Raw genomic sequence first — 25,050 nt, forward strand, 5'->3', positions numbered from 1 at the left:
GTCTTTGCCTATACCATGCTATTTGATTTTGACCTTTTCTTTCCTTTTTTTTTGATTTGTCAATTGTTTATATCTTCATTACAAAACTCTGGGCATTGGATTGATTGACTATAGACTATGACGTGACTAGGTCTTTGGTGACTAAAGTTAATGGTCTTTTGTAGACTTGACACCTGTAGAGTCTGTCCAGAGACCCAAGCATGCATTTAATTTTGATGGCCAGTTTTCCCAACAAGTAAATTACTTTACACTGTTGTCTGTAACGTTTATGTTATTTTGTGTATTGAGAACCAGCTAGAACGCATTATAGTAGTCCAGCTGGATATGACAAATGTGTACATCACTGTGGCAGAATCTTAATTTGGAAGAAAGTATGCAGCCTTCAAGCCAGCTGGAGATGGAAGATGGCATTTCCAGCCACAGTAGCTGTTAGGAAGTCCAGAAGCAACAGAGTCCAGTAACACCACAAAGCTGTTTATGTTTGGTGGGTACGATGTCCCCGATTGCCAGCGAAACAGCACTTCTCCTTATTTACTCTAAATACTTCTGCCTATCAGCATCACTTTTGTCTTGCCTGGATTGAATTTCTGCCAGCTAGATTTTTTCCAAGTTCTTGATTCTGGCAAGCTTGGAGGCAGCTAGCAGTACTGCAAGGGATTTGACACAAAGAAGAGATAGAGTAAAGGGGACTTTCACATACTATAGCAATTAAGGCCAAAGCAACCTAAACTCTTCCTCAGATTCAGATGCACATTTCAAAGGTGGTCCTGAAAGACTGAGGAACTATATATTTGAGGCTCTCTAAAGAGCAATATTGTCTCTTGAGAGTCTGGAATAATTTTTATATGCATTATTTTTTTGCATGTACTTGTATTATTTCCAAAAACAAGCTATGTCAGATGATGGAAAGAAAGCTTTACATCTAGAAGAATCCATATTGATGTGGGGGTTATTGATGAAAGTTTATCTTATTGCAGCAGAGTGTGATGGGGAAATCATGGTAATTTAGAAAGGAAAGACATGTATTTGAGGTCTATTCTTGCTTCTTACTATATGCGTTACTTTGGACCAAGTTATTTAAGTTCCCATATCCTAAATTTACCCATGAAAATGAATATCATAATAATTTCTCTTCTCAGAGTACTTTAGTCAACATCAAATGAGAAATAGTGTTTATAAAAAAGCTTTATAAATAATAAAGAACTGTTTTGATATGATGGTGATGTTGACTTTTATTATCATTTGTCTGGTTACATTTCCTTATAAATTTAAAGTTTCAGGGATATAGACAAATCTCTCATGTCAAAATTGAGATCTGCTTCTTAAAGTCCCTGTGACTTGAAGGAGAAACTATATCTTTTATCTTTAAGCTCCCACAACCTAGCTAGGACTAGGTATAGGGTTGGTGTTTAATAAGTATTGATTATTTGATTGATAACTTGACTGATTCATTGATTGAATTTATTTCCAAAAAGTTGTATGAATCAGAGTTGAAAACACATGATGTGTTAAATTGCCTTGCCAATCATTCAGGAATGAATAGATGATAGACAGAAGATCTCCAAATTTGCTTTATGACAGCTTAAAATAGCATTTAACCAAGTAATCAAGATGTCCAAAAATGCTCTTTAATTTTAATCCTTTTCCTGTTTTCTGGTAGACATTTTCTACATGGTCTGTTAGTTTAGGATTCCTACCCCCATCCCTCCACCCCTGCCCCCTCCCTTCCATATAGCAGGCCTTCTGAAAATGATCTTGGACTTAGTTTTGTGTTCAGCAAGTACCCAAAGAACTTACTTACTTAATTTATTTATTAATTCATTCAGTTTGAATTTATTGAGTGGCATTTTTGTGCCAGACACCATGCTAGTGGTGAAAAAATAAGAGAAAAAAAGACAATGTCTGCTATGTTTTGAATGTGATCTCCAAAGATCATGTGTTGGAAACTTAATCCCCAATGCAACAGTGTTGAGAAGTGAGGCCTTTAAGAAGTGATTTAAACATGAGGGCTCTGCTCTCAGAATGGATTAATGCTGTTATTGCAGGAGTGGGTTTGTTACCTAGAGAATGGGTTTGTTATAAAAGTGAACTTGGCCCTATCTTGCTGTCTTTTTCTCACACATGCTCTCTTGCCCTTCTGTGTTCTGCCATGGGATGATGCAGCAAGAAGGCCCTCACCAGAAGTGGGCTCCTCAACTTGGGACTTCCCAGCCTCCAGAACTGTAGGAAATAAATTTATTTTATTTACAAATTACCCAGTCTGTGGTATTCTGTTATAACAACACAAAATGGACTAAGACACTCTCAGTGCTGTTGTGGAGCTTATGGTGTAGTGTTAATCAGTTTTCATTCTTCCAACAAATAAACAATGTTCACTGTATACAAGGCACTATTCTAAATACAGGAGACTCAACAACGAATCCAGGAGTCATTATATAGATCATTATAATATAATGATCTCTCACAGGGAATATCCCTGTACTGAGCTGCTTCTCCTTTAGGATGCTTAATGACACCTTGGCACATCCATTGACTTAGACTGCCATGAACTTTGGAACAGAAGTGAACATATAAACATTTACATGTTATCTTAATAGCAATCTAAATAGCTGAAGAGAAGGGCATGTTTCATCTTTGGCCTGTTCAAAGCATTAAACACCTGTAGTCCTGGAGACCCCATACACCTTTAGTTGGCACAGGAGAATCAGATATCATGACTAGCTAGAAACTGAGTCCAGTTCTCCCAACATGAAGTTGAGTATTCAAGTAAGTCTCCCCCAGCTCATTGTATTGTCAAGCAAATTAGGAAGGATAAGAATTTTGTTAGCAACAAAAAAAGTATAAATAAGAAATTAGCTGTGTCAGTTTGACAATAAATATTCATTTGGTTAAGACATTAACTTTTTGTGGGGAACTAGTTCTTAAAAATTCTGTTTTTTAACATATGAGTTTTGCTTCCTGATTAATTGTTATGTGATAGATAAATTTTGCTGGATTCAAAAATCACCATTTTATTTAAACAGCAACCTAAGATTATTATGAGGGGGAGAAATCATTTTTATCAAAGAGTACAATTGTGTTGGCAGGGCAGTGCTTTATGGAAATATCATTGGTTTTTCCACTGATTTCTGTTGGAAAGGAAAAACATGTTAAAGAATTTAGAATATGAAAGCATTGAGTTGTATTATCCACAAATTCATGTTTATTTTATATTCCCTAAATTAAGTTAACAATGTATCCATAGACATTTTTGACTTCATACGGAAAACTTTGAGTGGAGTATGGTCATGGATAGAAATCAGTTTATGTCTCATTGCAGTCTTGTCTAAATATCTCTCAAGAATGATAATAATTGCATTTATCTATTTGAATCTAATATCTTTACAATATTTTAGGAGAACAGATTAAGTAAAAAAAAAAAAAAAATTATGTAATTGCTTCAAAGGGAACTGATGTACTTTCCAGAACCAGAACTGGGAATATTTATTAAAAATTCATAAACTTGATGAAGCTGCTAAAATTGCACAAATATTATATTGTCTTAGTCTGTTTTCTGCTGCTATAACAGAATACCACAGACTGGGTAATTTACAAATAAAAAAACATTTACTTGGCTCATTGTTCTGGCATCTGATGAGAACCTTCTTGCAGCATTATTACATGGCAAAAAGGCAGAAGAGCAAGGGAGTTTGGGAGAAAGACAGAAGAAATTGAACTAAACTCATCCTTTTATCAGGAACCGACTCTAAAAATAACTAATCCACTTCCACAAAAAAGGCATAATCCCGGGCCGGCCCGGTGGCGCGCTGGATAGTGCGCCGCTTGGGAAGCGCGGCGGCGCTCCCGCCGGAGGGTTCGGATCCCACATGCAGACCGGTTCCCGCTCACTGGCTGAGCGAGGCGCGGGAGCAACGCCGAGGGTTGCGGTCCCGTTGCCGGTCCCCGGTCCGGTGCGGGGGCAACACTGAGGGTTGCGATCCGTTGCCGGACACGGAAAAAGGCAAAAGACAAAAAAAAAAAAAAAAAGGCATAATCCCTAATCACTGCTTAATATTTGACCTCTCAACACTGCTGCATTGTGGATCAAATTTCCAACACATGAACTTTGGGGGTCATATTTAAACCATAGAATATATGCAGTTTCACATTCAAATAAAAAAAATACTTGTAGGAAATAATGGCATCATGATCCCCAAATGCCTGGACTCAATAAGGGCAAGAAAGCTTGACAAATGTGATTCCGTAATAAAATAAACTTAATAGATTAATAATGGAAGTAAATTTAGTGGACAGAATATGCTTAGATTTTTAACAAAAGTACTCATTAAAGTGTCTCATTCTTTTTAGAGAAATGCTCTCTGATTACTTATGTCAGACATATTTAAAGCTAATTAAAGGATGGGATAATAAAAATGAGAATGGTTAGTTGAGTTAAAAGAAGGCACTGAAACCGGTCTTATGTATATCTATAGAGATTACTTTTTAAATTATAATGTAATTATAAAGATGTTACAAACACCAGAGAAGACAATGAATTTCCATTAGGAGATTAATGAATTTAGAGAAAAAGTAGGAAATGAGTAAGAATCTGCTTCAAAATTTCTGTAGTATAGATGGACTGAAATCACCTAAAATTTATTGTTTAAATAGTCATCTGAACCACTTCTTGCCAGAAAATGAAGTTAAAATTGGAGAAAATTATTAGCTATATTTACAATTCAGGAAGGCAGAATTCAGCCTCTAAAGCCAATTGCCTCGTATCAAATTCTTCCTCTGCCACTTCCTAGCTTTGTGACCTTAGAGAGGTAACTAAACATCTCTGTACCTTGGATTTCTGATTTGTAAAATGGGTTAATATTGGTACCCACTTCAGGCTGCTGGTTAATATATACAAAGCCCTTAGAACAGCATTAATAACTATTAGCCAATAAGAATGAAATATCCTTTAGCTAAATATCATACTGTACACCATTCTGTATTAATTAGTGTCTGCTGGTGAAATGTTTATAAAGGTAGACGCTTTTCCCAGTCATCCATAATAATAGCTAACTCTCAATTTGTACCAGACGTTGTTCCAAAAATCCTAACACATTCCTGACATTAAAAGGTTATGGAGAGCTACTCCCTCTGGGCCTCGGTTCTCCACCTGCACTCGCCACAGCCTGTTCTCCTCTACTGACCAGAGTCCACAAATTCTCTGCTCCGAGCCCATCAGGACTGTTTCCACACCAGCTTCCTCCCTTTTGAAAATGCTAAAAATAATGTCCCTGCATCAGTTTGTACTAGAGTCAATTACCTATCATGCCTGGAACAGGGATCATACCCAGATTGTCCTTAGCCCCAATAATCACAAAGTCCACATCTATAAGAAGAACAGGAGCCAGTGAAAGCTCATGAACTCAAGGAGCACAGCAGACACATCACAGGTATTGACTGGCTCACAAGAACAACCGCATGGTCGCTTGCGGAGCAGATCGAATACCTATGTCTGGAACCAGAAAAATGGTGTCTGTAAGCCAACCCTGGTGATCCTGAGAATTAATTGCACACCCTTTTGTGAAGTGGTCCCCTGTAGGAATAAATTTGATGTGGGAACTGGATCAGCACTCATTTCTGTTTGTTACTTCAAGTCTGAAAATGACTGGTGGGTAAGCGAGCACATTAAAAAGCTGATTGGCTCCATGGTCCTCAGCTTCGATTGGCATCCCAACGATGTTTTGCTGGCAGAAGGATCATGTGACTTCAAACGCAGAGTGTTTTCTGCCTATGTTAAAGAAGAGGATGAGAAAAGCCAGCCAGTACACCCTGGGGCAGCAAGATGCCTTTTGGTCAGCTGACATCAGAGTTTGATGGCAGTAGCACTTGAGGCTGGGTTCATGGGGTCAGCTTCTCCACTATTGGGAGCTGCCTGGCCTGAGTCAGTCTTAACAGCACTGTGTCCATTGCTGATGCCTCAAAAAGTGTACAGGTCTCAACTCTGAAAACAGAGTTCCTGCCACTCCTTAGTGTAACGTTTGTCTCGGAGAATAGCGTTGTAACTGCCAACCATGACTGCTGCCCAATGCTCTTTAACTACGATGACAGTTTTCTGCCTTGACCTTTGTCTGCAAACTATACATTCCAAAACAGAGCATTCAGCATAACATGCCTGCATGGAATGCTTCTGCAACACGGACCAGAGGCCCACAACTGATGGCCGCAGTACAGCTTGGAGATGCTGCACCAGGATAGTGTCATGCAAGCATCTATTTATGAGGCAGACAAGCAAAATTGTCTCAAATTTTGCACTACTGGCATCGATGGAGCCATGACAATTTGGGATTTCAAGACCTTAGCGTCTTCTATCCAGGGCCACCAGATAATGTGAAGCTGAGTGAGCCTCTGTGATGAGCGGGAAAACTGTAGCTTACTGCTGCTCTGCCATTGGCATGATGGTGAGGAAAGCCAGCCCCCAGGGAAATACTGAAAACACATATTGCACCAATATTGTGTGGTTTTATTTGAATATAACTGGTGAAAGTGTTGGCTTATTAAAAGCAGCAGTGATTTGTTGTTGTTGTTTTGGTTTGGTTTGATTTGATTTTTTTCTATTTGATTCCATTCTTGACCAAAACTTCTCTTTAAGTAGTTTTACTGTGAAAAATTGTCCCACTGACTTAAAGGAAATGGTGGGGGAGGTACATGAATTGTCTGCTAGAAAATTAAATAAAACTATTAAATGTGGAAAAAAAGTTATGGAATATATTTATAGTACCAGAAAATACATAAATTCTATAGGAAAGAACTGATCTGGACTAAAATATCCAAATGGTACATGTAGAAGATTGGCAAATGTTAAAGAAGGACCTTTGAGAATATTTAAATCAGTATTTCTCATCTAAGATGCTGATTAGAATCACATGAGTGTTACACTTCTTGCTGTGTAACGGAGATGCAAAAAAAGGATTACTCAAAGCAACATGAATGCAATGACAAGCCCAAAGGGACTGCACCTCAGCAACTCCTCTGTTAGAAGGAGAAACCGGGTACAGCCCCAATTCAAAGTTAGCTTCTGTTTTTATTGTAAAGACAAAGAAGTTTCACAAGAAAAATTAGTTGATTCAATTATTTCAAAAGGACACAATGACATGGGCAATGTGACAAAAGTTATCTACAGCTAAGTATAGCTAAAACAATAGAAACTAGTAACATCATTTAAATTAACAATACAGCCTAACGTTCCAAAGTACAGTTTGTGCAAAGTTAAGTTGATCAAATTGTGATCATTATCTAATCTTAAATATAACCTCTCCTTAAATGATTTAAGCAAATGTTACATTCTTATGATTAAATCTATGTATAATTGTCTCTAAAGTTTCCATCAACAAACAGCTTGCCCATAGCAAACAATTTTCCACATTCTTCCCTACAAATATTCTTTCAACATCTTTTAACAACAGTCAGTATGTTAAATAATCAAAGTACACAATCCCATCTCTAAACAGTGACTAGAATTGATTAGATGGGCTATTGCCCACTGACTGTGGCCTTTTGTCCCTTAATTGAGGACTTTTGTCCCATACATGCATTACCTAAAAACCCTATACTAAAAATCAACTGAGAATCAACATTTATTTGATTAGAATTGATTAGAAGGGCTGTTACCTGCTGGCTGTAGACTTTTGTCCCTTAACCAAGGACTTTTGTCATATGCATGCATTATCTAAAAACCCCATTCTAAAAATCAAATGAGAATCATGATTTTTAACCCTCTACATGTGAGATGCTTAAAAAAATTTTTTTCTAGAAAACTTTCTGGGTTCCCAACATAGACAAAATAAATCAGAGTCTTTGGTGGTAGATCCTAGATGTTAGTATTTTTTAAAGCTCCACTGGTGATTCTAATGTGGAACTACAATGGAGGAACACTGAAATTTCTTTTCAGTTGCTTCGTTTTCCACATATAAAAATTAGGCTCAGAGAGTTGAAGTGGCTTCCTGATGTTACAGAAAGCTAATGATGTCCTGTCTAATTTCTTAATGGTCTAAACATGGCTTGTGTTAGTCCTTTCTCCAAATGCTTATTGCTATATTAAGTCCTGGGAAGATGTACTGTGATAATGATTACACAAAGATTACACAAATGATCCCACATTAAAAAAGATCTCCATGATTAAACTAAAAGGGTAAAGAAATAATTCTGTCCCATATTTCAAAAAAGGAATAGATAATAGAAATAAATTCCTCATAATATTAAATAAACACAAGTTTGATAAAGATTATTATAGCAATAAAAAATAGTGCAAATATTAAATAAGCAAGAATATAAATCTGTGGTAGTAATTACTTCATATTGGTAATAGTGAAGAAAGAGGAATCAGATAAGAAATGTTTGATTTGCCATTTATAGACTCCATAAATGGGTTGAAAGGAAAAAGTAAGCCCTAGTTATACAAAAAGAAATTGGTGAAAATAGACATAACAATATACAGATTAAAGACACTTTATCTTGCACCGCTGATTCGGAATGGCTGTGGTATAACATTTATTTCCTAAGTCCAAGTTGAATATCTCAATGGCTTTTAAAAAAAAATGGTACATATTTAAAAGGTCACTTGGCCCAGAAATTTTTTTCCATAGAATCCAGAATGGTTAGGAGTAGCAATTCCGTTTTCTTATATTCAAACAGAATATTAGCCTTTATTAGTACTTATGCTTAATTGCTTAATTTTACTAAAGGATAGTTCCTGTTTAAATTTATTCAGAAGATGTCTAATTTTCTTTAATTCCACTTTTCTCTTAAAACAGATTTGTGCTGCAGAAAATAATGGAAATGAATCGGGTGTAAGAGAGCTACTAAAAAGGATCGTGCAGAAGGAAAACTGGTTTTCTACATTTCTAAATGTTCTTCACCAAACAGGAAACAATAAACTTGCCCAAGAGTTAACAGGCGTTGATTACTCAGAAAAAAACGCAGGTATTTCTAATTTTGCTAAGAAATATTTTGCACATATTGCCTGGAGGTTGGGAGTTTAGTGACGCATGTAAACACAATGCTAAACACCAAGATTTTTAGAATAAAAATTTTAAAATTGGAAGGGATTTGATTATTTTATCCCCTTTGCAAATGAGGAAACTGATGTTTGGGAAGAGATTAACTTATCAAAGACTACGAAACTCAACAAGCTGGGCTATGATATTGGTAATTGACTTCTAGTCCACCCACTTTTTCCACTATCTGTCTTATTTTGGAAACAAAATGATTGCTGAAACTTGTATCAAGATCTTTCTAAATTTTAATAGACTTAAATAAACTGGAAGAAAATATTTTAGTGGTTATTAAAATTCTCATATATATTCTTTTGAACACTGTCATAAATTTTTAAGTAATCTATTAAGCATTTGATAAAAGGCCTGTAATTGCCAACATATCTCAAAATTACTTAATGTGAATTTTAAAAATTATTCAATACTAGTAGTAAAAATAACATTTTATAGCCCTTTCACGTATATTATTTGTAAATCTAAATTAAACTACCACCTTATTTTTCTTTACATAGTATGTATTTATGTTTTCAAGAAATTTCATATGTAAGATAAATTAAAAGTTAATTGTTAATAAATTAATTATAATCAGTATAATCATTGCAAGCTTACTTCACTTCTTTTATCCACTCAGTCAATCAATCAGTCATTCAATGAACATGTAATGAGTGCCAGATGTGCCAGGCATTGTTCTAGGTGCTAGGAATATGGAGTTAAATGAGGCACACAAAGTCCCTCTTCTTATACACTGTACTTTCTACTGGAGTGAAAAACATAGTAAACAAAATAAAACCAGATAGTCATAGGTGATAGAAAAGAAAATAAATCCAAGTAATGAACTGAAATTACTGAATTATTAGAGAAGCAACATGTTATATTTTTATATCATTTATGAAATAGGTTTATTTATGTCCAGTAGTTAGAAATACAGAAATATATAAATATATATATTTAGGGAAGCTTATTGACCACAGTGGTCAATACAACTTTTTAAAGTCAGGCAGTAATTTCATGGTCTGTCCACCAGCAAGTTCCAGTGTTCCTACTGTCGTTGCTTCTGTGGGTATTTAGCACAGAAAGGAAAGACAGAGAGAGACAAAGGAGACAGAGTAAGAAAAAAGCACAGAGATAGAGATAGAGAGTCAAATATTTTTACTATGAGGTGTAAAGAAGTTCTAAAGAATTATAAAATGGCATTAATGAAAGTATGTGCAAATGAACCATGAAGACTGTCGTGTAATTAAAATAGCCAGGCAAGGTCCTTTTTCTTTACCCAAAACAAAAGCCATATAGTATATGTTAGAAATTGCCATAAAGTAAAAAGCTCAAGAAGCCTTGAAGCATTCCTTTCTCTCTGAAATTATTCAAGAATTTGGGGGACTTACTCAAACAAGGGTAGTCAATTTAGCTTTCAAAAGTGAAGCATTAATTCCATAATCTGTCCACCAGCAAGTTCCATGGTTTCTAACTATCATTGCATATCTGTTTATGCCACAAAATTTAAATATAAAAAGCTCTTCTCAATCAGAAGCATCTTTGTTTTGCTTTAGTTCTCTGGAAGAGCCTCAGTATTGCTACTTACTTGCAACATCAAGATTACATTTTGGGGGCTTGCCTGTTAGTTCACTTGGTTAGAACACAGCCTTATAACACCAAGGTCACAGGTTTGGATCCCTGTACCAGCCAGCTACCAAAAAAAGAAAAGAAAAGAAAGAGAGAGAGAAAGATTACATTTTATTTTGCACTTACATGTTATTGCCCAGGCCTTGTTTCCACAACATAACTCTAATGCCAGTTTGCTAAATCTTAAGGGACTTCTAGCCAAAGCTACGAACATGATCTCTCCTACACACCTCAAAGATGAGCCTGGGCCCCAGTCCAGACCACCTCCTCTCATGATGAGTGTTCCCTTTCAAGACCTCGTGGGACCATTACCATCCATTCTAGGACAAACATTCTAGGATTTGAATTTCAAAGGGAAATGGCTACGGTCTAGATTTTTTTGTTTGCCCAGAAATTTCAGTCTCAGAGTATTAAGGAATATTAGAAAGGGCAGCCTTTCAGATCACAAAAGTCCTTGATATACTCATCCTTCAAATTAGAGTGTGCCAACCATTTTATGGTTGTATACAGTGGCATAATTCTTTAGGAAAGAGTCTAGAAGATCTGCTGCAAAGTGTTTTGTAGATCATCCTTACACAGACAGCATGCCTGGCAATATTTCTTGCTAAGTTATTTTTAAGTGCTACCTTTCTAGGTGCCTTGTTAGAAGTTTAATGTAGGGCCGGCCCGGTGGCGCACTGGATAGTGCGCCGCTTGGGAAGCACAGCGGCGCTCCCGCCCGAGGGTTCGGATCCCACATGCAGACCGGTTCCCGCTCACTGGCTGAGCAAGGCGCGGGAGCAACGCCGAGGGTTGCAGTCCCGTTGCCGGTCCCCGGCCCGGTACGGGGGCCGGTACGGGGGCAACACTGAGGGTTGCGATCCGTTGCCGGACACAGAAAAAGACAAAAGACAAAAAAAAAAAAGAAGTTTAATGTAATTTTCTAAAGTATAATTTTTTTAACATTAGCAATCTAAGTAGAGTGTAGTTAGTAAATTCCATGTGCAACCTGTATTATAACACATCTCATCATATAAGTCTAATATTCACATGTCTTCCTTTTTACTTTCCTTATTATATGCCATAACTTTGTGCTATGATTAGATCTTTGTGTATCTGGTTAAGAATGGCTTTGGGATTAGTTTATCCAAATTCTCCCAGGTCAACCACATATACTGACTGGCCAAGGCTAAGCACTTTATAAAAGGAGGAAAGGCCTCTGGGAGAAAAAAAAGAAAAGAAAAAGAAAAACCAAGTGGCACCTATTAACCATCACCATTTTCTCTCTCTCTGTTTGCATGGCAGGGTCCTTTCACAGTCGGGGCTTCTCCCCCTTTCGACCAAAGTGGATGGTGGTGGATGTTGACTCAGATATGTGGTCTCTTATGAGGGCAGTGGGCAGAGTAGAAATGGGTCTCTAGGCTTCCTTTAAAAGTCAGATGGAAAATGTCAATCCCTGTCTAGGGCTCAGTATTCTTATACTCTCCCATCGCCCTACCTGCATTCAGGCTTGTCCATAACCAACTCATTAAAAAAATAAGTGGGGCTTACTTATAATTTTCTCAGAAAACTCCATAAGGAGAGTCAGGGATTTAAATATTGATTGCTGAACTGCACATCTTACTTATAGCAATCTGAGTATTTTTCTAATGTGCTTGGATGACCAGCACAAGGTTAGCTGTAACTGCTCTTATGTTTAGAAGCTGCTGTGGACTGAATTGTGTCCCCTCAAAATTCACAGGTTGAAGTCCTAACCCTCCATGTGACTATATCTGGAGACAGGGTCTTAAGAGGTGATTAAGATTAAATGAGGTCATAACGGTGGGGCCCCAATCTGATAGGATCGCAGCCTTATAAGAAGAGGAAGAGAGAGATGTCACGTGAGGACACATTGAGAAGCTGGACATTTGCAGCTTAAGGAGAGAGCCCTCACCAGACACTGACCCTACTGGCACCTTGATCTTGGACTTCCAGCATCCAGAACTATGAGAAAAGAAATTTCTGTTGTTTAAGCCACCCAGTCTATGGTATTTGGTAATGGCAGCACAAGCAGAATAATTTAGGAACCAAGGCTCTGGATCCTGATGCTTACTAAATCCTGGCTCCTACCCTGGATATAAGACTTTGGCCAGGTACTTGCTTTCTCTGTGCCTCAGTTTACTCCTCAGTAAAATGGGGATAATAACAATACTTATTTTGAGGATTAAATGATTTAATATATGTAAAGTGCTTATATAGTAAGCATAAAATAAGTTACTTATTATAATTATAAATTCCAAGCATACTTAATATCTAACCACAAACGTTGTCAAGTTGGCTTCTTGTCCAAAGTTACAGTTTTCTTCAGGAAATTCTCCATGCAAAGTTGGACACATTTTTCCCATATTTTATAGGGTGGGCTAATTTGAAATGATACTTCAGAAAATTTTCTTTATGGCATCAGTCTTCTCTGACAGATTGTAGCTTCAGAAGGACAAACACTCTTGTGTTTCTTTGTAATCCATGTAGGCCTTAATAAAATACTCAATACTTGTTAGTTGGACAAAGAAAATCTGGAAGGGAGGAAAGGAGGAAAGGAGAAAGGAAAGAGACAGAATATTTCATTGAATTAAAAAAAAATCCCCAGAAATTTAGAGTACATGAATTTAGGCTGACATTAAAGCAGATGTACATCTCGTGCAGAACACACAGTGAAGGAACAAAATGGCAAGAGCACAAGCTAAAGAAAACTACCATATTTGCATTTTCATTAATTCAGGCTTAAATGTAACTTTGTATCACTGAATAAGTGACTGACTTACTAAAGGTGATGGTCCAACAGGAAGTCATCTCATTATTCTTTGCTTGGCATAATACTTATTATATTGTCTTTTTAGGTAAAATGTAATCATTACAAAGAATTACTCACTGTGTCCATATTAAAAATGAAAGTACTGTGCCATAACAAAAAATACATTCTAAGTCTCTCAAAATGTCAAAGTACTGAAATATATTAAAGCAAATCTTCATTAGGGACCCCCATTTTGTTTTCAAAATTACAATAACAGCTATTTATATTGTGTAAAAACTTACACTGAAGTACTATTTACATTCTGTTCAGAATTACAAAATATTTAGGCATATTCAGTAGCCTCTATTAGGAGCCTCCATTTCATTTTCAAACTGGCAGTAACAGTTATGTGTACTGTACAAAAACTTGTATTACACTATAATTGACATTTTAATACTTTCATTCACAGGGAATGAGAATTTATCACAGGAAGATGGTGCTGAAAGTGAAGAGCCACATCTTCCGGCAACAGATCAGCCATGTCCAGGGACAGAGAATGGGGGCATCGAGAACAATTCATTAGAATCATCTCTTGCAGATTCTTCTATAGTTTCAGGTACTTGAAACACGTACATACTTCACATTCACTAATTACTACTTCCAGAAAAATCAGTTGGTGTGCTGATGACATCAGGATCTATTAAACAGAGGGAGAAAATTTGGTCATTGGGGTTTGTGAGCATTTTTACTAAAATAATATTTTTTGAGGAGATTAAATTAAAATAATTTTTCTGGCTAAAATGTTTTTTTAAACTAATACAGTATTAATGTGTTATAAATATGAACACATTTACTTCCAATTTTGCTTTATAAGAAATCCATGGTTATTCTAACGTGGTAAATATCATAAGCATGCCCTGGATTTCATGGTTTTCAAAGTACTGTCAAATACATTAATCAGTTTGACTCATTCAAAACCCTGAAAATGAAATAGGGCCATTACCTTTTCCCCTGTTTTAAACCTGGGATGTCTCAGAGAGGTTCAGTCGGTTTAGAGAGACCAAACCAAGGCTGTAAAAATTACAGCAAGATGAACAGATGCTAAACCAAGGTCTGGCTTGAATATGGTCACTAATTGGTTTGAAGACTAAATACCACCATGTCCATCTTTTTCATACACTGAAACCACCCTGGAAAAAAAAATCTAACTGATTTAATTATTTTCCCTTCCCTAATTTGCTCATGGTAAGAGAATCCTTCTCTCCCCTTCACCCCCAAAGGGCCATGTCTGTTTTCACAAGAAATACTTGCTTAACGTCTGTCTGTAGTGTGCAGGTAAATGTAACAGGCAGCTCTCTGGCGAAAAGAAGAAAGCCCTGATTTGTAGCATTTGCCAATCTTCATAGTGTTAATATTCTCTCTAAAGCTTATTTCAAGCCTCTAGCATAAGGTCACAGGATACAAAGTTGGGAAGAGATGTGCAGTAGTACGCCATTGTATAACATTTCCACCATACGGATGAAATGACATAAACAGCCTCAAGATCAAAGATTATAGCAAAATCTAGTGAAATGATTAGGAAGTGATGAATCTTAAGTATTTGTTACCTTTGTTTTACTATAGTTTATTTAATTGTAAGTTTATATAATTTAATTTTTTTTAATGGCTGTACTTAACAACTGGCTCACAAAATACCTGAAAATTTAACAATTGGCTTTTGTGAGCCAGTATAAACTGACCCCACCGTACCACTGCAAAGTTTACTATTTCTTACTTAGAAAAGTAATATATCTGCATTGCAGGAAGTTTGGAATACATAGAAACACACAACAAAGTCATCCATATTCCCACAGTATAGATATTACACTTAGCATTTAGGTATCTGTCCCTCCAGTCTTTTGACATGTGTGTGAATATAATGGCATTTCTCCTGTGTTTATTAGATATTTCTCTACTGCATGGTTTTTAATTATTGAATAATAATCCTACCATTTGGATGCAGTATTATTAATTCACCAGTCATTGAACATTTAGAATGTTTCCAAATTACTACATCATGAAAAATACCTGCATAGCTCTCTTTGTGCTTATATCACGGCTAAATTCTTAAAAACATATTACACAATTGGAATTTCTGGGTCAAATGATTTATACAAATTTAACACATCTCATACTTAATGTCAAGTTTCACTGTGGGAACTTGTACTAATTTACAGTTTCTCTAACAGTAACTCTATTTCCCTGAATTCTCTTCTACAAGAGTGAGTAATATTTTCAATCTTTGTCAATTGACTGCTATTAAAAATGGTATTTTGTTATTTGAATTTGAATTTTCTGATTTCTACTGAAAAACAGTTCTGCAAGTTTATTCTCTTTGTGTTGTTAATTACCTATTCATTTTTACATGAGGGTATTATATTCATCTTGCTGGTTTACGTGGACTATCTGAATATATAGGATATCAATCCTTTGCCATAAATAGTACCAATATTTTTTACAGTTTGCTTGCTTTCTATCCTGCTTAAGGTGTTTGGGGTTTTTTTAGTATAATGCTTCTGAGGCTTTAACGTTCAAAAGAACCACCTGGAAAGGGAGTTTTATTGAAATGCAGATTCTGATTCAATAGATCCTAAGTGGGGTCTGAAATTCCACCTTTTTCATAAATTCTTAGGTGACACTGCTACTACTGGTCTGGTATCACACTTTAAATAGTGAGCTTTTAATGTATAACATACCAAAGCTTTTAAGCCTGAATTCTAGAGGAATTTTTTTTTTTCATTTGAGCAGCTGCTTTTTCCTTCAGAAATCATGATTCTATAGGAATGCCAGAATCTACTATCCAAATATGAGGTTTTCATGTTTTAATAACCTTTCTTGGTAGGCTACCTGACATGTCTCTGGGTTACTGGATATTTTCTAAATCCACACTAGAGAGAATTAAAGACAGAACTGAGGCAGGGAAATGATCCTGCATTTTTACATGAGGGTTTTTCCATCAAAAGTTACCAGACTAATGTATCTCAACAGCTTATAGTTTATCTACTCCGAGTTTCAAAGAGAACAAAATTAAAGGCAAAAAGTTTTTAGGGCTGGCCCGGTGGCGCACTGCTACAGTGCGCCGCTTGGGAGCGCGGCGGCGCTCCCGCTGAGGGTTCGGATCCCACATACAGACCGGTTCCCGCTCACTGGCTGAGCGAGGGGCGGGCGCAGCACCGAGGGTTGCGATCCCGTTGCCGGTCCCGGTCCGGTAGGGGCGCAACACTGAGGGTTGCGGTCCGTTGCCGGACACGAAAAAAGACAAAAAGGAAAAAAAAAAAGTTTTTAATTTTTTTTCTTTTTTTGTTCTTTAATATAAAACTTAAAGATGAATCTTGTGAAAAAAATCTGGATTGTAGTAATGGCCCTAGGGGACAGAAAAATTTTTGTTTTTGTTTTTTTTTCCTCTTGGGTTCCCTCCTTTCCTGCCTCCATTTCTTCAGCTTTCCCTCCCTTTCTCTTTCTCCTTCCTCCCTTCTTCCCTTCCTTTCACTTCTTTCATTTAACAAATATTTATCAGACTTCTGTCTTGTGGCAGGCACCTTGTTCAGTCCTGTGAGTATGGTGAGGAACTAACAGAAATGGCTTCAGCCTGCATGGGGCTGACCACTGATGAGGTATCAGCCAAATGGTAGTGACTATATAGTTCACTCACAGTTTCAGTGCTGTGAAAGAAAAGTACGGAGTATTAAAGTATATACTGAGAAAACGTAAGAGTATAATAAGCTATACAGTATTCTGAGGACCCATCCAGTTCACAAACACTTTCAATGGTCTTCTAGTCTGTAGGATCCTTATGATGTTTGGACTTCTCATGTGGATTTGTGAGCAGGTTAGTCCAATGCATTCTGGCCCTTCCCAGAGCAGTAACAAAGAGTAACTTATTTATAAAAATGCTTTAGGGATTCGCTTTAGACACTGCTGCTAATAGATGTCTGTTCATTTTCTTCTTGTTCTTAGAGCTAGGAATTATTGATGTAAATAATTTGTAAAATACCATTGGCCTAGAGAAGTTATTGAAGCTCTTCTGATTGAAGTTTTTGTTGCGACTTTTTTTACCGAAGGATTTTGCCTATATAGACATTCTCTGACAGAATTAACAATCAAAATAAATGTTAAAGTATTCCAAATCTCTAATAGGCATTAACATAATTTTGTCTTGTGTATTTTCTTGATATTGATAATGTATGATCTTTATTTTGAATTCTGTTACATTAGATTAAGATTTCAAATAGTTGCCAAAGTAGCATTGAAAGAAACTTGCTATTTAAGCTGTACACATTCTGTAAATATGAATGTATTATGTGTAGAAGGGGAAAATGTGACTCAAATTATTTCTAATTTTAAATTAGGACTTTTCTAATTATTATTTCTGAACCAGTTTCTAAAATATTTTTCCAGTGCATAGTAGTCTCTGTGCATACAAATGTTAGTTATTTATAGCTTTAATGCAAAGATTCTTTACATATTGTTTTTTAGCACCTTTTCTTCCTTAATACACTTTATGGATAAGGCACACTACCGTTAGTGTCTGTGGCCTACCCTGAAACTAATTTTAGACATACCTTTCTTTCACCCTAGGGGTGATATATTATAATTCTCTAACGGATAATTCTGGAGAGTAGTTTCTTCATGTTTCCACACCTGGGGGCCAGAATTTCTTCTTCCTTCCTCCTTTCCCTATTTTTGACAATCGACTGTTTCCCATTTTAAAAAGTGGTTAATAATTAATATATACCAAAAAGTTTTGTTTTGTTTTGGTTTAAATTCACCCTTTGCCAAATTAACACAACAATTTCTAAACAACATTTGCACAGTTCTCAGACTATTAATAGGATTCAATACTGGACGTTATAGTTCTGCATTCTGAAGTCACTGGTCGTCTACTAACAAGAAGATACTGCAAAACTTTGGTGTTTCTCTAAACCCACACTTCCCTAGAAAACATTAGAGGGACATAAAACCCATTTTCTTCCATTAAAATATTTTAATTATAGCAAATAAATAATTATCTGGGTTATTTTAATTCTATGAGCTTACAGTAAAATTGGTTGTACAATCATTTTTTAATTGTCTGCTACTCTTGCTTTGTCAAAACAAATGAGTAGTTATTTTACATTGACCTATTTATAATATACTATGTTGGGAATTAATGCTCTATAACAAAATAAAAATAAATGCAATGAACTTTAAAACTGAGTAGACTTTATTTTATTTTGGAATAAACTTACTTTTATGAAAAGTGGAGCAGAAAATCCCCCAACCTTCTTTCAATATTCTTATGTTAGATCTCCCTGTTGTGAAACTGGAAAACGCACACACCACAGACTGGCCAGCAGAGGGCGCTTTTACACTTATAAAGCGAAAGGAATTTCACTGATCCAGGATGGAAGATTATAATGAAACTGTAGAGCGTGCCATGTGTGAATACACAATGCGCATGACTGTGAATGCATGTGTATATTTTGATTTATATATTCGTTCACGTGAAGATTTTAAAATTCCACCCCAGCTAATGAGCTTACCAACCTGCTTGTTTTCAGACTTTAATACCTTCTTTTTCATATTCCCCCATATGTTCCACTCCTTAGGTTTATCCGGTGACATTATGCTTTGGAATATATTGTGGATATATTTTGCATAGATCATGTTCTGTAGGAGGGGTTTAAAAATTGACCTTTATAAAACAGCCTCCTTCTCCCTGGCCCAATCTGTTATAGCACTTTTTTTGTTGTTGTTTTGTTTTGCCTTTTTATAGATCAAAGTCCAATCTTAGATTTGGTCTATACTAATTTCTGTATAAGTGCCACAAAATTTATCCTTGCACTTGAGGACCAGAATAATGTTCTATAGCACTAACCTCTAGAAATCTAAAGATTTTTAGAATCTCTAGAAATAAATATCGTAGCATTTAGACGTAAGTGAAAAGGATAATTGATACAGTACTGTACAATAATATTATATCAGAATCACCCATACTGTTTCAGGATTGGTTTGAATTAAGAAAGCTCTCTTTTACGTCACTATTTTCCTAAACTTAGCTATCATTAATTATTACAAACTAGCAGTACTACTGAGGCAATCCCAAAGCCAGATTCTAATTTGAGCTGAGAGGAAGAGGGGGGGAAGAGAGAGAGAGAGAGAGAGAGATGCTGCTGATATTGGTGCTTGTTAAATGATTATATAGGTTTTTGTTTTATTTGAAACCTACCATGTATCTGGGTCAGTTGTATGACTTATAATTGCATAATAGTTCTAAGGAGGGTTAGTGTTCATATCTCAGGAATAAGGACATAGGTATTTTGACAGAAAGAAATCTGTGTAGTGTACAGTTTATACATGCTGCATTTATTTTTGTGACATCTGTTTAAGGCTGCAAACAAAGTTTTTTTAGTGGCATTTTTACTTAAGTGATGACCTTAATTTTAATTTGATTATTAGATCTTACTTTCACTATTTTGTGATGTGAATAAAGACTGGAAGCCAGAGAAGTAAGAAGAAAAAATATGAGTTGGTCAGGTCATAGAATGGTACTTCAGAAAGTTCGTGGAAAAATAGAATTAAAAAGCAATATGAATCTTTCCATGAACTTTTTGAAGTACCCACTTATTACTGAGGGAACCAAATACTGAGGCATTGTGCTGACCCTCAAAAAGTGTATAATCTGGTTCAAGAAGACAAGTTCCATGCTGCCAAAGAGAAACAGTAATCTCTTCATAGCAAAAGAGACACAAGAGCTGTGTATCAAAGGATGAGGAGAGAAGACTTGTGAAAGAAGGAAGACTGATCAGAAAAAGCTTACCAGAGGAGGAATCTAAGGCTTTTTTTTTTTTTTTTAGCCTTGGAAGTCCTATGCTGATTTGTAAACAGAGGCAGCAGGCAAGATTGCATAAACATCATGAGCAAAAGCACAGATAGAGGAAATCTCAAAATGTGTTTAGGGGAACAGTTTGATCAGAGGGGAGCATTTGTGGGTTTCTCTAACTGTAATTTTTACGAGTGCTTTTCCTAAGGGGGAAAAAAAATACTTTTAGAAGTTTACCACTCATTGTTTGCATAATTATGAAATATCAGCACAACACATATAGGTTCATTTCAGATAAGTTCTTAATGTAGAATGTAGCTAGTGGCATCTCCACTCAGTGACATTGCTCTGGTAGCTTGAAATTGGCTGTGGTGACAATTTTTACACCATGGAAATTGGCAAACACTTTTAAATCATGGCTCTTTTTCTCTCACAAAGAGCCAATTGTTGAACATTTACTGGGACACCCTTAAACATATCTTTCCCCATACTTTCTTCATGTCTGCTAACGTCTGCTTAACTCCTATAGTCTCTTAAAAGAATGCTTACCAGCTAAAGAGGTTTCCAATTCATCTTCTCCCTTGCCATTCCTCTACCTTGTTATTTCCAAGACTTCCTTCCTATGTGGTCATCTGGCCTATCCCTTGTGACTGACTGCACTCTAAAACTTCCTGCCTCCATTACTGACTGGTGTGAATGAATGGGTTATTCCAGTGGGTGTGGTTATCCTCACAGCCCTGTAATTTAATAACTATATTTCTGTATTAGAACCTAAGTCCAAAAGCTAAAGAGCACAGTTGATACCATGCAAGCCCACATCATTACACACAATTCAAATTTAATTCTGATTAAAACATTTCAGCAGTAGGAATTCTATAAATGGGAGCAGAGAAGCTCCATGGATAGCCATGTGGGCTTGTGGCTCTAGGAGAGTGATTTTTCTCTTTGGGGAACTCATTTCCTAGAAGCTTGGATCCAGGAGAGAATATGCAAGGTGGGTGGAGGTGGCTTCTCTCCATTCTGTGGGAACACATGTTCCCTGGCACGGAGAGCAAAATCTGACAGACCAAAATGTGAGTGTGTGTGTGTGTGTGTGTGTGTGTAGATCCATATACATAGAGCTGAAAATAAAAGTGATCTATTTCATCACAAAAAGATTGTTATTTCAAAAGGAGACGAAATGTGTATTATCAGTAAGAAGCCCATGCAGTCTTTGCATGTATGCCCACAGTGTTCATGTGCTTCAAGCTTTTGAGGTAGTCTTTGACATCCCAGGCTGCGAGAATTATGAAATTTGGGGGAAGTTGGGGATAGCTGAAGAGGCAAAACTAAAATGAACCATGAGGTCAGAACTAAACATAAAATTACCATGAAAAGTAAAATTAGACTCTTTGAAGACCTTGTAAATACTAAGTCTCAAGAGAATGAAAGAAGTTGGTGCCCCCCTTTTTCTTTCCCTCAATATGCATGGAAGCCCTTTCCCCCCACATTGTTTCTTGCTGTAATGCAAAACCACTTTTCGGGAAAGAGGACTTATCACAGACAGAGGCAAGAGGAAAGAAAGGAGAGAGAATCTGTGGGGTAATTTTGACCATCTAGGCCAAAAATAGGTGAGACACTACCTAGTAGGAATAGAATTAGATGACAATTTCTGTGTCATCTAATGAAAGCTCAGCCCTTTGTATAAACAACTACATGTAGTCCACTGCTTGTTATAATAGCATTTTGCAGCAGAGGGCAGACTTTACATTGAAATAGATATAAAGAGGCCTTCAACCAAGATGTTTTTTCGTTTGAAAAAATTTTTTAACTTCAATATTTTTGGTTTCTAAATGATTTAAAGATATTTTAAAGTATGTAAGGTCTAGGGTATATTAAATATGAAATTTCTTGGATTTCAGTTAATATCTCTGCCTCATTAGCAAAATATTCAAGATGTGATTGCAAAATTAGACAGTTTTTTCCACGGCTTATGGACTGGTCTCAGACACTGTCACTGTAAGCAAAGCTGTTCTTTTTGTGTGTTGATAACAAACTTACTACAGAAAACCCTATCTCTTAACTGAATGGTTATAATTTTCTTTCATTTCAATAGAGTTTAATATGAATAACTGCTTTTCTCTAACAGTTAGAAATTAACACCCTTTTCTAATTTATTTCATAGCTAGTTTTGCTATTTTTCCCCTAGAGAAAATGACACCTATACAAAAGTTAACTAAACTTAGTATACAGTTTAACTCCAATACTCAAAGCCCCTTTAAACATCAACTTCATGAAAATTTAAGATTTGTTTTTCTTCTGGATTCATTTCCTGATCTAACAGAATCGTGTTCACAATAAATGAGAAATAGAAACTACTATTTATATTGAAAAAAAAAAAAAGAGGTTAAGTCACTTGTTAGCAGTGACTGAATTCAGATCTTAAGACTGATCCAGTGGATTCCAAAGCTTATATTCTTTTCATGGCAATGCCTTTTCTCGTGTGTCTTAAAATCATAGACACATGACTTTATTCATTAGGACTTAAATCTATATTGACAACTTTGAGAAGTACATAAAACAAGATAATCTTAAATAAATCAATAGCAGGAATTCTGGGCATATAAACTCAGTAGGTTGGTTTAATTTTGACATTATGTAAGTACTTCATCTCACTTTTTGGTGTGTGTGTATGTAATGTGATTTTTAGAGTGAATGCAGGAGGAAGATCTCTGGGGAAGGCATTCTCAGTGTTATAAGAGCTACAATATATTTTATTATTACATTTATTTCCTTTAGTACTTCTATGAGGATATTTCAAAAAGTTTGTGTAAAAACAGAGTGAAAACATAATACAAATCCTTCCATGAACTTTTTGAAGACCCCTCATATTTCTATAAAAGCATAAAAATATATAAGAATTCATAAGAATTTGCTGCCTAGGAAACAAAATTATTTTTGCGTGGAGAAGCGAGAGATTTATATACCCTAAAAATGACAGAGAAATAGAGCTCTATATATTCACTTTTGCTTTCATAATAATCTCTACCAGAATTATTGCAATTAATTTTGTGCAATGAGAACAGAAGTGTTCCTTTCTTATTTGTGCACAGAAAAAAGTTTAAAAATAAGTGTGGATGCTTAAATGTAAAGTTAATCAAAGTCTATCAATGAAATCAGAGATGTTAGCAAAATAAAATCATGTTATCTTTTTTTCTAGGAAAATAAGCTCTGTTTCAAAATTGATAGAAAATTTGACATTGCAACGAAAATGTCTGTTGCTGTTCAAAACAACGGCTTTCGTTTCACTTAACATTATGGACATGGGATTGTTTGCTTATTTACAAAGCTTCATATGCATCACCAGCCATGCTTAATGTTGGGTGAAAGGCACTGGAACACTGGACTTGGGTTCATAAAATGGGGATTCTGCCCCATTCTAGCTGTGTGATCTGGATAAACCATTTAACCTCTCTGAGCCTTGGTTTCTCACTTATAAAATTGAGGTGATAATGGGCATGTACTACATAAGATTTTGAGAATTTAAAATGTAATTTACATTACATCTGTGAAAACTCTGAGCTCAGTGTCTTCCTGACACATTGCAGATTTGTTTGTTAAATCAAAATAATCCAGATAATTGCTTAATAATATCCTATTTTTGGTAATTACTTTTTAAATATTCATAAATTATTTGTGCACATTGTATAAATAGCTTCCCCAAAACTCATGTATGTTAGAACAAAGCTTGGCGACAATCTTGACTTTTGATATATATGGAGCAGGTTTAAGATTATGGCTTAACTGCCAGTGATAAGAAAATGAAATGAAAATCAAATATAATTTCCATTTTTATTGTACTTAATGTAAGTACAATGACTTAATGTTAGTAACAATGACACAATGTTAGATTTTAGATAATATTTGTTAATATTTGTCAGTAATTTTGGTATTCTCTTCAGTTCTCATTACTACATTTAAAGCAACAAATGAAAAGCCTGTCAAAATTCACTTTTTTGCCTCTAAAATCTTGACCTATATTTCTAGATCTAGAATTATCCTTGCAATGACATTTTCCCCATCTCATTTTACACCTTGCCTTTTCCTTATAAATCGTATTCTTTTTTCATCAGTACATCTGCCCAAAACGCTCTTCTACTTGACAGTTCTATCCCACACTCGCCTCTAAGCTTCTAACAAGACATACCTCTGGGAATTGCAAAGTGCCATATTTAAAATCTCTCAGTGAGATATACGGGTTTTCCCCTGTGATCAAAAGGGATTCCTCAAATCTGAGTTTTAGAGCTAATCTACGACAACTGATAAGCACAGTATTTTCACATTAGTATATTTATGTTGTGCTAATATACTTAAACAGTATGGATGTCCATTGAGAATTTTTCTACAAATGTCTTATCAGCTTTAACTTTTAAGAAAGATGCCTTACATATTTGATTGGTGTTGGCTGTAACTCCATTATATCTCCCAAGCTAAATAGGCTCATCCAAATTAGAAGGGAGATGTCATAGATTTCACAAACATATTCTCAATGGAATACTAGTCAGCAATAAAAAGGAACAAATTACTGATACACACAACAACACCAATGAATCTCAAATGTCTTATGCTAAGTTAAAGATGCCAGACATAAATGAGTGCATAAATTGCATGAATCCATTTATATGGCATTCTGGAAAAGTCAAAACTATAGGGACAGGAACCAGATCAGTGATTGCCGGGGGATAACAGAAAGGCATTGACTAAAGAGGTTTGAACAGATTTTCTGAGTGGTGGAAATAATCTTAATTGTGATGGTGGTTACAGAACTGTATACA

General features: G+C 35.8%; 1 protein-coding gene and 1 pseudogene across 1 annotated transcript in view; both read left to right on the plus strand.

The window, feature by feature from the left end:
- IFIH1 (interferon induced with helicase C domain 1) overlaps positions 1 to 25,050 on the plus strand; it is a 55,277-nt gene that overhangs the window by 1,588 nt on the left and 28,639 nt on the right. The window contains exons 2-3 of the mRNA XM_008582662.1: positions 8,787 to 8,955; positions 13,865 to 14,011. Of these exons, the coding sequence (XP_008580884.1) occupies positions 8,787 to 8,955; positions 13,865 to 14,011 (316 nt within the window). The remainder of the gene's footprint in view (positions 1 to 8,786; positions 8,956 to 13,864; positions 14,012 to 25,050) is intronic.
- On the plus strand, positions 5,302 to 6,466 carry LOC103597484 (annotated as a pseudogene).

The sequence above is a fragment of the Galeopterus variegatus genome, unplaced genomic scaffold (genome assembly GCF_000696425.1).
Source record: "Galeopterus variegatus unplaced genomic scaffold, G_variegatus-3.0.2 Scaffold1, whole genome shotgun sequence".
Classification (NCBI taxonomy): domain Eukaryota; kingdom Metazoa; phylum Chordata; class Mammalia; order Dermoptera; family Cynocephalidae; genus Galeopterus; species Galeopterus variegatus.